Raw genomic sequence first — 14975 nt, 5'->3', positions numbered from 1 at the left:
CTCTCTCTCTCTCTCTCTCTGTCTCTCTCTCTCTCTCTCTCTCTCTCTTCCATTAAGTAACTTGTGCATTGATTTACTTACTTGTTTTTGACGTATCCGACCGAACTACAAACTTTCCAGTGATGTCTGTGAGAAAGGTATATTGACTCGATAAGCTCGCACATCTGCGCCGCCGCGCGCTCAATCCACTCAGCGTGCTGTGTTTATCAGCTCGCGCACACCAGCTATACAGGCGTTAATACTGAATGTTTAACATTATATTCATATGTACATAGAGCAAAAAAATGAAGAGTGAAAGTAACAAAAACATGTAAAATACATTTTAATGGGCATAATTAAGTGTGAAAATAACCGAAGGATATACAGTCAAACCAAAAATTATTTTTGATATTTTGTTTTAGTGGCTGCAGGACACTATAGTTAATTTATGTAAGTGAGGATAGCAAAATAAAGTAAACTGTGACAAATCATACCCAAACATTCTTCATACAGTGGACTACCAGTAAAACTGATACAAATTTGGGTCCAAAAATTATTCAGACTGAGTCTGGGGAATAAACTGAAGATGAGGTTTGCATGAAGCTGGCTGACAGCATGCGCAGGAGACCACAGGCGGTCACTGAGGCTAAGGGCTGATGGCGTTTGGTATCGGGGCATTTTAACGAGTACGAGAAACATCCCTACTAGAAACATGATTAGCAACATGCTAATTTTCTAATCTATCTAAATTTTCAAACTTCAAGCTTTTACAGGTGCTTTAAACTTTCAGGCTAGGTTTTCTCAAGCCAACCTAAAGTTTGTCTTGACAAACTTTTTTTATCTAGTTGTATTTAAAGCAGAATATCTGAAGAATATGCCAGATTATGAATGGCCAGGATTAATTCTTAACTCTAGGTATGGTATGAACAGTCTGAAATGTAAAATAAGATTACTTAGGATCCCATTTACCTGTGGTTTAGAATTACCCAGTGTTAATCATTCCAAGTGTGAGAGATCTTAAATGTTTGAGGTACTATCCGTGATTCTGCCAAATATGCCCTTTAGCAGTAGATGCTACTTCATCTGATGATGCTTTACATTATACAACAATAAAAAATTAATTCTAATAATTAATCCAGATGAGGAAAAATCTTGGTTTATTGATGTGAATGCAATGCAGGCAAAAGCAGCCACTTTTCCCTAAGAGGCATGGGATTTGTTTCAAACATGTTACAATACTGCATATCTGAACCCTTGGTAGCTTCAGAAGCTGTTAAAATGAACAAAATCCCTTCTTCAAAATATCCCTGAAACTGATTCAAATATAGAATCTTATGAATAGACTACTGAAAGAAAGGTAATTTGCCTCAGCTTGTCCATTTCAGTGCATTTTTAGCACTCCAACAGGTATGTTTTATACATATTGTTTTCATAGAAGGAAACAAGATACAATTCTAATTTCAACATTACTTATTCTTCAGACATTGTTCTTTAAAAAAATAAGTATCAGCTGTATACAAAGTGACCAACATTTGGTTTTCAACCACTGAAAATGGGTATTATTCAACAATCTGAATATGGAGCCTCATGGGCAGCTTTTCCACTGTCGGGCCAGTGCGAGCCAGTGCTTTAAACGGGCCGGGCGGGGCTAATAGCCTCGGACCTGTAGCACCGAGGCCAAAATCACCCTGCGTTTCCACCGTCGGGCCAGAAGCTCCGCTGCGCTTCACTAAACACGCCTCTCAGGAACAACGTCACGCAGCCCCATCATTTCACCAACAAAGAGAAGTTATCAGAAAACTAATAAGAAATATTTATGATGGGTTTTTTATCTATAGTAGCCGCTTTTCCACTGTCGGGCCAGTGCTTTAAATGGGCCGGGAGGGGCTAATAGACTCGGACCTGTAGCACCGAGCCCAAAATCATGATGGGTTTCCACCGTCGGGCCAGAAGCTCTGCTGTGCTTCACTAAAACCCGCCCTTTACACGCCTTTCAGGAACAACGTCACGCAACCCCATCATTTCACCAACAAAGAGAAGTTATCAGAAAACTAATAAGAAATAAGTCACTGGAACTAGCGCGATCACAAAACGAACATGATAAAAGCGGCCGTTTGTTTGCTTTGTTAAAAGATTTAAATCCAAAAGCATCACTGTTTTACAATAATAAGTGATACATTGATCATAATGAATTAATCAGGACTGAAAATTAGTCACAAAGAAAAAAAGCGGTATGAACATCGCCTACCTACTTATTCAGTCGAGTCTGTTTCTGTTGATTTGTAGTCACAGTATATAAATGATGCTACCAGCTCCTTGTTGAGAAAGATAATGTAGCTCTTGAGCGATTAAGCTATTTAGTTGATAAAACTGCGGGGCAGCGCTAAAAGGTTTGCTCCTGAATGTCTGAGAGCGGCCGCAGCGTGATCTGTGTGTGTGACTGCACTTAACCAAACTGCTTCAGTTTCACACAAATGCTGGCACAGACGTGCATGTTCGGCTAGAGTCGCTCTGAACTCGTGCATCTTCGGAAGCGGAGCTGCGAGGAAAGTTACAAAAAATGTTGTGCACACCGCCACGCGAAATGACGCAGCGCGCACGTAAGCGAACTTGCGGACGCTCGAGTATAAATCAGCCTTGAGCGTGTGTGCGTTAGAGACAGTGAAGACAGCGCGTTAGTTTAGAACTCTTCTCATTTTTTTTTAATTGTAGAGTATGTTAATTTGTGTAATGATAACCTACCAGCAATGTAAATTATTTTTTAAACATATTAGAATGAGTACATTAAAATATACGATATATATAAGAATTTAAATTTCTATATTTTTATAAAAGCTCCCGAACAAAAACCATTATATTTTTATGACATACATGGAGCTAAACTCTCAAGACGAGACTTATGACAGATAAAATATGTTTCTAAATAAATGCACGATTGTGATAGAGAATAAGAAGCTGACGTCTGATTTCTTCAAGCGTATTTACCATGTTTACTATGCTAACGTTAATGGCTAGCATGCATAATCTTTTGCATCGCTTATATCTGCCTTGTATGGTGATCATAATCCACATCGGTTCAGAAGTTATTTCAAACACTCGCTGCTTTCTGAAAGTGAGTTTTGAGCTAAAATTATTTTTAAAGTCTTTAATGCTGGTGTTAGCTGTTAACTTTATGAAATGATCCGCGCCCCTGGCGCTCTCCAGACACAGAGAAACTCTGCCTTTGTTCATAACCACTCCTCTAGCCCCAGCTTTGGCCCAAGGTTTTCGTCGGGCCAAAAAACCCGGGCCGTTGGCCCAGAGGAAGCACCGACGAGGCACGATCACGCCCCGGAAGGGACAGTGCAGCGTGATCTGTGTGTGTGACTGCACTTAACCAAACTGCTTCAGTTTCACACAAATGCTGGCACAGACGTGCATGTTCGGCTAGAGTCGCTCTGAACTCGTGCATCTTCGGAAGCGGAGCTGCGAGGAAAGTTACAAAAAATGTTGTGCACACCGCCACGCGAAATGACGCAGCGCGCACGTAAGCGAACTTGCGGACGCTCGAGTATAAATCAGCCTTGAGCGTGTGTGCGTTAGATACAGTGAAGACAGCGCGTTAGTTTAGAACTCTTCTCATTTTTTTTTAATTGTAGAGTATGTTAATTTGTGTAATGATAACCTACCAGCAATGTAAATTATTTTTTAAACATATTAGAATGAGTACATTAAAATATACGATATATATAAGAATTTAAATTTCTATATTTTTATAAAAGCTCCCGAACAAAAACCATTATATTTTTATGACATACATGGAGCTAAACTCTCAAGACGAGACTTATGACAGATAAAATATGTTTCTAAATAAATGCACGATTGTGATAGAGAATAAGAAGCTGACGTCTGATTTCTTCAAGCGTATTTACCATGTTTACTATGCTAACGTTAATGGCTAGCATGCATAATCTTTTGCATCGCTTATATCTGCCTTGTATGGTGATCATAATCCACATCGGTTCAGAAGTTATTTCAAACACTCGCTGCTTTCTGAAAGTGAGTTTTGAGCTAAAATTATTTTTAAAGTCTTTAATGCTGGTGTTAGCTGTTAACTTTATGAAATGATCCGCGCCCCTGGCGCTCTCCAGACACAGAGAAACTCTGCCTTTGTTCATAACCACTCCTCTAGCCCCAGCTTTGGCCCAAGGTTTTCGTCGGGCCAAAAAACCCGGGCCGTTGGCCCAGAGGAAGCACCGACGAGGCACGATCAAGCCCCGGAAGTGACAGTGGAAACGCGACTGGCACGCCCGTTTTTGGCCCGATGGTGGAAACGCGGCTATTGACATCTCCAGATCTCTGGGACTGAATGATGTAGGGCCTTAAAAAATGAAGATTCCAAAAGAAAAGTTTATTAAGAACTAGCGGTTACACTTTACTTGAAGGGGTGTGCATAAGACTGACATGACACCTTCATAATCTTGACATGATACATGTCATGAATATGAAGGAGGTTTTATGCATGTTTATGACAACTGTCATTAAGTGTCATTCGCTCAGTTATGTAATTTTTAATGCAAATATGACATTATTTGACCTAACCCTACCCCTACCCCTAACCATAGCCCATAACAAAGACATCTCTAACAATGTCATCTTTGCATTAAAAATTACATAACTGAGTGAATGACAATTAATGACAGTTGTCATAAACATGCATAACACCTCCTTCATATTCATGACGTGTGTCATGTCGTGATTATGAAGGTGTCATGTCAGTCTTATGCACACCCCTTCAAGTAAAGTGTAACCGAACTAGCATCTTAAATCATGAAGTTAGCATGTTGATAGCACGACTGTATGTGTATGTGTATATGTGTGTGTATATACATATATATATATATATATATACACACACACATACGTACATACACACACACACTCACTCACACACACACTCTCACACACACATGTATATCATGTTGTTACCAAATAAGTATCAGCTGTATACAAAGTGACCAACATTTGTTTTTTGCTGAAAATAAGTAATATTCAACAATCTGGAGCCTCATTGAGACCCCCCTATCTTTGGGACCGAATGATGTAGGGCCTTGAAAATGAAGATTCCAAAAGAAAAGTTTATTAAGAATTTGAATCTAAAATCATATTGTGATATCTTTAATACTTCTTGAGTTATAGGCATGCAGACTTGGAAAAAATAATATTTATGGCACTCAGACAGGTATGTTCAATGCAGATGTATTGAAAGAAAGAAACGAGATGCATATCTAGTTTCAACATTATTTGTTCTTCAGACATTCCTCTTTAAAAGAAAAGAAGTGTCATATTTTTGCATAGTGACCCACATTTGGTTTTTGACCACTGAAAATGTGTATAATGATTAATTGGGCCGATTTTTGGTATTTTTTAATTAATCTGCATAGGCCGATTGTGCTGCAAATTAGGCTGATTTATTATAGGCAGGTGCATCTGCGGGCAGCTAACATAAGCGTTGTTGTGGAACGCCGTACCCTCTGAAGAGGCTGCACGAGATGGAGCAGCTCACATTCTGCAGCAGCGCCTTGTTCACACACAGCTTCAGCTAATGACGGCAGGGCAAAACAGACCATTTCAAAAACTTAATTACATTTTACCCTACTAGAATTGATGCCAGAAAGTTATCATGGTCATAAGTGCAACCAAGTAATTAGCATGTGAAAGTAGAAACACGTGCAATTCAGATGGTCTGGGCTGGCTAAAATGTGCATGTTATCTTTCCTCATGAAATGTGTGTGTGGGTCCGGCAAGTGCTCTAGTGCTGGGTCATCTCAAAGTATCATAAGAGGCTGGATCCAAACAGAGGCTTGTGTAATTCCTTCCATTAATTCCTGTCCTGTGGCGGAAATAGAAAAGCAGGTAGAGAAAAATTTGTGTAGCTGCTGTTCAAATCTTTTAAAGCAAAGAATGGTAATGTGCATTTGGTGATATTTAACTGGAGTATTGGTTATGAGATACATCATGTGAATGCTTGGCTAAAGCAGGGACGGATTAACGCCAGGCATGTGCCCAGGTCACTAGACCACTTTGAATTACCATTGTGCATGAAATGTGCTATACAAATAAACTTGCCTTGCCTTGCCTTGCCTAGACCAGAGAGGGGCCCAGCCAAAATACCGCTCCTCCCAGAACGTGATTTAATCCGTGGTGGACAGAGGCGTCATACCCATTCAAACACATGCCCCCTCAGATTTTTGAGCCAAGTGGATTTTGAATGCAGCTTCCAAAAAACAAAAAAAAAATGTCAATAATATTTGTATAATTGATACGATCACACCAGTGTGATTAGAGCGTTCAGTATGGCACATCACCAGCTGCTGAATTCAAGCCTGTGCTCTCGCTTTGGCTGCCGCTGAGCCAGAGGCAAATGCGTTTTTACAGCACTGCGCATTATAACCTATCACACAAGATTCTGTTGTGCTTATGAATGCAATGGCCAATCAGAGGTGTTCAGATGAGTCATCGCCAAAATGCCTGTGTTGCACTGAACATCAACAGGAAAAAACAAACAAGTTTTTCAAGAAAATGCTTGTTCGTTTGTCAAAGCAATTTAATATGAACAGATTGAATCGTGTTCCCTTGTAGTAATCAAATTGATGCCAGTACACTGACCTCTTAAGCAACTCTTAAACGTACCCAGAAGTGCATGATCATATGAATTGAAAGTTTAAGACTATTCAGATGCGCACTCCACTTCACCTCAGTGACATGCGCTAGTCAAATGAGAGCGGAAACGGTACAGGTGATGAGGAGCTTCAGTAGAACATCAGTGAACTGCAGTCAGATGAGATGTTGTCAGGCCATATGTCAGTAAAAAACAATTTTCCTGCCCTATCAGACATTATACTTGGCTTGAATGTTTTCAAATGAAAGTGCGAATAAAGCATGCATGTCAGATCAGCGTCACATTCAGCAGAGGAGGCTCTTAAAGTAATAGCAGCCAAATAACCTAATAACCCAGCTGCTGTAATGTCTGTTAATCAAAGAACAAAAGAAAAAAGAGGGAATCGATAACTTTTGTAGCATTAAGGATTAATTTATATTCAATTTAGAATTTAGCATTTGATAACTTCATTCAATTTCTGTATATTTCCTACTTGCTGAAGGGCACAGATAAATATAACATTTATTATAATGGGTTTATGTGAAGATTGTTCTAAGTTAACTACAATTAGAAATTATTTTTTAAAGTCTAATGAATGTTAAAATTGATAGCTCTCAATGATACTGTAATGTTAGTATAGTCAACATTACATATAGTCTCAAATCTCAAGTCTACTTTATTTATAGAGCCCTTGCCACTACAAAGTAGACCAAAGGACTGTACAGCAACAAGACGAGAATAGTAAAAACAAAAATCAACAATAACAGAAAAACAATTTACATCTTTCAAAAGTCAACAATTAAAAGTCATAGAAAACAAGTATATTTTCACGCGAGATTTAAAAACATCAACTGAGGGTGCAGATCTGATGTCAAGTGGTAGGGTATTCCACAGTCTTGGGCCAGCAACCGAGAATACACGATCCCCCTTAGTTTTCAGGCAAGTTTTCAGAACTGAGCGCAGTAAGCAGTTAAATGATCTTTGAGGTCTACCAGAGTTCATATATCATGGACAGCTTTAAAAACGTACAGCAACACCTTATACTGAATCCGATATTTAACCGGAAGCCAGTGCAGCTTTTCCAAAACTGGAGTAATATGCTCCCTTTTCTTTGTGCTAGTAAGCAGCCTCGCAGCTGCATTCTGGACCAATTGCAATTTTGAAATAAGAGATTGGCTCACTCCCAAATAAAGTGCATTACAGTAGTCCAAACAGGAGGAGATAAATGCATGAATCACTATCTCAAGGTCAGCAACAGACAAAAAGGATTTCATTTTTGCAATAGTCCTCAACTGAAAGAAGCAACTTTTCACCACACATTTAATCTGATGATCAAATGTTGTAGCGGAGTCAAAAATTACACCCAGATTTCTTATTTGGGACTGCACATTTGTTTTCCATGTACCTAACACATCGTTTATGTCACAATCAACCTTATTTGGCCCACAAATGATTACTTCAGATTTACTCGCATTTAGCTGTAGGCTATTTTGCTCTAACCAGATCTAATAGGCAAATAAATGTGAATATCATCAGCGTAAAGATAAGACATGCTGTGTTTTTTAAAAATAAGGCCTAAAGGCAACAGAAATAGTGAAAACAGAATAGGCCCCAAAATGGAGCCCTGAGGTACTCCACAATCAATAGAAACTGAAAAGGAAGAAAATTCCCCAACCCTCAATGAAAAGGATCGTCCCTTTAAATAAGAAGAAAACCATTTTAAAACAGTCCGTCTCAGACCCACAACATGCACTAAACATTTAATAAGGATATCATGGTCTATTAGATCAAAAGCTGCACTAAGGTCGAGCATAATTAAAGCTCATAATTCTAGTTAATGGTTAAATATTAGAGGGAAAAAAGAACCATTTTTAAAGACATCAGTAGTATTGGTATCAGTGATACTCGCCTTCAGTCATAAAACAGATGCCATTAAACAAATATTAAAAATATTGTAAAATTTGAAGATTGAATGTGAAATTGTTGCAAAATATATGTATATTTAAAAACTTTAATGTTAGGTGGGTTTAATCACGATTAATTTCAGAAAAAAAAGTGTGATTAATTCCTTTTTTTTTAAATCGATTGACAGCATCGATTAACAAGCACATTATCTCATATTTCTAGCTGTTTTAACTTATATTTACTAATGATCTATTAAACATTATATAATGTTTGTGGATGATTATTAATGAAAGTTATTAGGAAGTGTTACCAAAGAAGTTTATGCTCTGCATAGCTGCACTCACATTGCACTTTACATTCCGGGACGGAGCACGTTTTATGCTGCCTTCAAGTTGGAATTATCATAAATCCTAATCGGAAATTGGACATGAACGGCCTCTCAAGTTGTATTTACTACTGGGAAACTTGAGAGATTATTTTGATACTCGAGTTTTCGAGTTAGGCGGGCCATAAACTTTAAACGTGGTGGAGGTAACAAGGATTGTTGCCTTCAGTGCTATTCTTTACTATTATTATTTTTTTCAACAACAACTATATGACCTTGTCTTGTCGTTAAAGTAGTGCCTATTTAGTGCATATATATATATTTATATTTACATTTACATTTAGTCGTTTTGATGACGCTTTTGTCCAAAGCGACTTACAATTGGGAATACATAAAGCAATTCTTCTTAAAGAGGCAAATAGACACAGGAAGTGCTCGTAATACCAAGTTTCAGGCATTGTTCAAATAAGTACAAGCTAGAAAGCGAAGGAATAAATAAAGAGTAAGACAAAGTTTTTATTTTTTATTTTTTCTTATTTAGGATGAAGTCAAGTAGCGCCGAAAGAGATGAGTTTTCAGCTGTCACTTGAAAATTGTCAGGGATTCAGAATTCGGAATAGGGGTGGGAAGATCATTCCACCAGCCAGGAATGGTGAACGAGAATGTTCTGGAAAGTGATTTTGAGCCTCTCTGTGATGGTACCACGAGGCGTCGACGGATCTTTCTGATGTTGTGCAATGCAAACCTACAAGATCGAGCAGTGTTTGCAAAGTGGTCTTTTGAAGGTCAGCTGGTCATCAAAGATTACACCAAGATTTCTGACCGAAGTTGATGGGGTAATTGTAGAAGAATCTAGCTGGATGGAAAAATCATGCTGTAGAGTTGGAGTGGCAGGGAAGACAAGAAGCTCAGGCTTTGCCAGGTTGATCTGTAGGTGATGTTCTTTCATCCATGCCGAGATGTCCGCCAGGTAGCCTGAGATCCGTGCAGCTACAGTTGGATCATCTGGTTGAAATGAAAGATAGAGCTGTGTGTCATCAGAATAGCAATGGTAGGAGAAGCCATGTGCCTGTATGATGGGGCCCAGTGATGTCGTGTATATGGAGAAGAGGAGGGGTCCAAGAACTGATCCTTGAGGAACCCCAGTGACCAGTTGATGTGCTTTGGATACCTCCCCTCCCAGGCCACCCTGAAAGACCTACCAGTGAGATAGGATTCAAACCAGTGAAGTGGAATTCCTGTGATGCCCAGTGAAGAGAGGGCAGACAGGAGGATCTGATGATTGACAGTGTCAAAAGCAGCAGAATAAGAACTGATGATTTGGAATCGGCTTTTGCAATCCACACGGCTTCAGTGACTCACAGTAGCGCAGTCTCAGTTGAATGGCCACTCCTGAAACCTGACTAGTTAGCGTCCAGTTTGTTGTCCTGTGAAAGAAACAATGATACCTGGTTGAAAACAACTCATTCAAGGGTTTATATATATATGTATATATATATATATATATATATACAGTAAATGTATAATATAAACCAGAGATTTGACACTCTCTGGAACGTAAACACAAACATGCACTGGCATGTTTGCTAAATCTTTTTTAGCAATGTGCTGTTACTCGATTCCGCTAAGGCAGTGGTTCTCAACCTTTTTTTCCACCGGGCTGCACTATGGTCCAAGTGCGAGTCTCGCGGGCCGCACGCATATCATTTACATATTACGTCAGCAATACAAACCAACCTGATTTATAATATTATAGCCTAAATATTATGATATCTAATTGATTACATTCATGGAAATAAATAAATCATTCTACTCCCCATAAATAACACCCAATTTTGTGAAATTCGGCTCGAAAGGAGTAACAGCACAATCATAGGCGGAGTTTCACTTTTATGCGTGGGGGGGCACCCTCTGACGAGCCACGAGCACTTTTTTATATGTTCTACATTTCATGTATTTATGTAACACATATTCTACATTTAAAAAATGAATTTAGAATGAACAATAACTACTGTACAAAGAGTATTTAAAAAAAACATACCTAATGCACAAAAGCCACCTCTTTTTCCGAATTACGCAGATGACCACTATCTTTCTTTCATCTCTTCTGATACATTTTCAGTCAAATCGTTTTCTGTGTGCTAGATCAGAGCTAGAGCCCTGTATTTCAGCCCGGGCCCGATGGGCCCTGACTTTTTTATGCCCCTCGGGCTGGGCATCGGGACAATTTTCAAGTCATAGTTCAGACGCGGGCCGGGCCTCGGGCCTGTTTTAGGCTTCTCCTTATTTTTAGATTTTAGACATCCATCAATTAGTGATGAAAAAAGATTGCCGCGCTGGTGGAAACAACAGGAGACCGTGCTACCGCGACTGTCAAGTGCGGCTTGATGGTGTTTAGTGTCCCACAGCAGCAGCATGCTTGCCGTCAGCGCAGCTGAAGAGTTCTGCGTTCAAATGCACGCAATAGCCTTAAACTTGTGTAAAAAGCTTAAGCTGGGCCAGTGTGTGCTGTGATTGGTTAGCTGGGCCAGTGTTTTAACAGCACACAATGGCCCAGCTAACCAATCACAGCACACACTGGCCCACTAACCAATAACAGCACACACTGGCCCAGCTAACCAATCAAAGCACACACTGGCCCAGCTAACCAATCACAACACATTTCGTATTTCAGAAGGCGGGCCTTCATTTGATACAGGAACTATTCAAGCCGTTCATACCAGACTGGGGAGAGAGGTGTTGTAATAATGTAAAATTAACAACCTAGTATGAGAGCCTGTTCTAGTACACCCCCTAAACAAAATCAAGACTTTGTAAAAGAGCATAATAAAACCCCTTTAATGGGGATTTGAAAACTGCCAGCTTGAAAGTATTCGGGACATGTTAATAATATTGAGAAGTAGTGACATGTACATTGCCTGCAGCCATATCACCCTGTAGCCCAAGACTGGTTGCCCACTGAAGCTAAGCAGGGCTGAGCCTGGTCAGTACTTGGATGGGAGACCTCCTGGGAAAACTAGGTTGCTGCTGGAAGAGGTGTTAGTGACCATCCTGTGGTCTGTGTGGGTCGTAACGCCCCAGTATAGTGACGGGGACACTATACTGTAAAAAGCACCGTCCTTCGGATGAGATGTTAAACCAAGGTCCTGACTCTCTGTGGCCATTAAAAATCCCAAGATGTCCCTCAAAAAAGAGTAGGGGTATAAACCCAGTGTCCTGGCCAAATTTGCCCATTGGCCTCTGACCCTCATGGCCTCCTAATCATCCCCATACACTGATTGGGTTCATCACTCTGTCTCTGCGCCACCAATAAGCTGGTGTGTGGTGGGCATTCTGGCATAATATGGCTGCCGTCGCATCATCCAGGTGGATGTTGCACACTGGTGGTGGTTGAGGAGATTCCCCCGCTTTCATGTAAAGTGCTTTGAGTACCCAGAAAAGCACTATATAAATGTAACTAATTATTACATGTACATGTTGATTTTTTAAGCTCTATATATCTAAATGTTTTGATGTGTGTTGCTTTGTGCCATTAAACTGCCATTAAACTTTCTTTTTCTCCTTAGGCCTGAGGGTGCTGAAGGAGGAGAGTCAAGAACTAAATAAAAGGGAAATTAAGGATCAATATGAGGAACATCATTCATTAATAACGGGAGAAAACTCTTTAAGTTGCTCACAGAATGAAAAGACTTTGTCACAAAAAACAGCTCAAACGACTAGTCAAACTAGTAGTCATTTTGATCAACATGGAAACCTAGATGTCGACATGAGAATTCACATGGGAGACAAGCCATTCTCCTGCCAGCAGTGTGGGAAGAGTTACACCTCGAAAGGTAGTCTTAAAGATCACATGAATATTCACACTGGAGAGAACCCTTTCACCTGCCAACATTGTGGAAAAAGTTTCATTCGAAAAGGAAACCTGACTGTCCACATGAAAATTCACACTAGAGAGAGCCCATTCACCTGCCAGCAGTGTGGGAAAGGTTTCGTTCAGAAAGGCAGTCTTAAATCCCACATGAGAGTTCACACTGGAGAGAGTCCTTTTACCTGTCAACAATGTGGAAAAAGATTCACTCAAAAAGGAAACCTGAAAGTCCACATGAGAATTCACTCTAAAGAGACCCCATTCACCTGCCAACAGTGTGGAAAAAGTTTCACTCAAAAAGGAAGTCTTAAAGATCACATGAAAATTCACACTGGAGAGAACCCATTCACCTGCCAACATTGTGGAAAAAGTTTCATTCGAAAAGGAAACCTGAAAGTCCACTTGCGAGTGCACACAAGAGAGAGCCCATTCAGCTGCCAACAGTGTGGAAAAAGTTTTTCTCAGAAAGCAAGCCTTAAAATCCACATAAGAATTCACACTGGAGAGAAGCCTTTCACATGCCCTCAATGTGGAAGGAGTTTTACACATAAAGGAACCCTTAATAACCATGTGACAACTCACACAGGAGAGAAGCCATTTGTATGTAGTCAGTGTGGAAAGTGTTTCCGATTTACGGTAACCCTTAAAGACCACATGAGGATTCACTCGAGAGAGATCCGTTTTATATGCCATCAGTGTGGAAGGAGTTTCACAGACAGAAATGATCTTAAGAATCATGTAGGAACTCACATCGGAGAGAAGCCTTTCATGTGCCATTACTGTGGAAAGTCTTTCAAAAACCATGCAAATCTTGAGGTTCATTTAAGAATTCACACTGGAGAGAAGCCTTTCAGCTGCACTCAATGTGGAAAGAGTTTCACAGTTAAAGGAAACCTTGACATTCACATGAGGGTTCACACTGGAGAGAGGCCTTACAGGTGCCTTCGGTGTGAGAAGAGTTTCACATATCACACGGACCTGAAACGTCATTTGCAAACCCATTCTGGAAAGAAATTCCAGTGTTCTGAGTGTGACAAGGGGTTTCGAAAAATTAGCAATTTCAGAAAACACCTGCATATGCTTTCGGGAGGAAGACCGTTTAATTGTGTTAAGAGTAAAAGAAAAATCCCCAAACTCTCATCACACTTAGAGTTACATATGAAATGGCATGCATATGTGAGACTGTATTCTTGTTCTTTTTGTCAAAAGAGTTTTAAATGGCTCGGTCATTTAAAATGCCACCAGAAGATGCATATCTGTGTGAAATCAAAGCTGCGTTTACGTCGCAGATGACTGTGGCCCAAACTTGGTTTTCTTGTTTTGTTTTTTTTTGTTTTTTTTTTAAGGTTGTTCACATGCCATTTTAAAATCATGAAATTTGGTTTGTATTGAGTTTTTTTTTCTTCTTCAGTATAATACTTAAAAATCAGTATGTTGTATTCATGTGTCTACATTGCATTCAGAACATATTCATTAAGCATCAAAACCCATTGATAAGTGTTCAGATTTTTTAGATTTGTTGAAGCACCTTTCTGCAGTGATTACAGCCTCAAGTATTTTTTTTTGAGTATGATGCAATACGTTTTACACTCCTGGATTTACAGATTATGTCTTTTTTTTTCTTCATATAGTTTTCTCAAGCTGTCAGATTGGATGGGGACTGACGGTGGAAAGCCATTTTCAAGTTTCTCCACCGATTCGATTGGATTTCAATCTGGGCTCTGGCTCTGTCTCTCAAGGACATTCCCAGAGTCATCCCTAAGCCACTCTTGCATTGTCTTGGCTGTATTTAGGGTCATTGAAGGTGAACCTGCCGCCTAGTCTGAGTGCTCTGGGACAGGCCACATCTGGAAAAAGACTGGAAGAGCACATTTTCAGTATCTATCTGGAGGTTGGCTGCAAACTTGGAACTTGGTCCATTTCACATTTATTTGGGATTGGTTCATCCACTGCCTGCATGACAACAAAACATGTCAGTCATTGTTGTGCATTTGCATCAAATTTACATTAAAACACTTTCTGAAGATAAATTCAAAGTTGTTGTTCAAGGTTTTTGTAGCCATTGGATTTTCCACAATGTGGTGGGGCTATCAACCCACATTGGTATTTTATGTCCACCTGATAGCTCTGCAGGCTATTATATTTGTAAATGTTTTTACTCAGGCATCCTACAAAGTGTGTTAGACCATTGACTGAGGTTCTGGGAGATTAACGTAGCCTGGTCAGGAAAACATTTATCTCATGAGGTCCTCAAAGAT

The 14975-nt window shown here is 39.7% G+C and overlaps 1 protein-coding gene across 2 annotated transcripts in view; it reads left to right on the top strand.

The window, feature by feature from the left end:
* Positions 1–14713, top strand: part of LOC107568753 (gastrula zinc finger protein XlCGF57.1-like) — a 28415-nt gene extending 13702 nt beyond the window's left edge. Inside the window, exons 2-3 of one of the 2 annotated variants that reach the window (XM_016254749.1) lie at positions 12416–12682; positions 14349–14713. In XM_016254749.1, coding sequence (XP_016110235.1) covers positions 12416–12682; positions 14349–14479 — 398 coding nt within the window. In that variant the 3' untranslated portion in view covers positions 14480–14713. Of the gene's footprint in view, positions 1–12415 lie in introns of both variants that reach the window. The other variant, XM_016254748.1, reaches the window with a different exon arrangement.
* The last annotated feature ends 262 nt before the right edge of the window (positions 14714–14975 follow it).

Source organism: Sinocyclocheilus grahami, unplaced genomic scaffold (genome assembly GCF_001515645.1).
Source record: "Sinocyclocheilus grahami isolate Dianchi unplaced genomic scaffold, SAMN03320097.WGS_v1.1 scaffold1278.1, whole genome shotgun sequence".
Lineage (NCBI taxonomy): Eukaryota > Metazoa > Chordata > Actinopteri > Cypriniformes > Cyprinidae > Sinocyclocheilus > Sinocyclocheilus grahami.
This window is presented reverse-complemented; position numbering and strand designations above follow the sequence as displayed.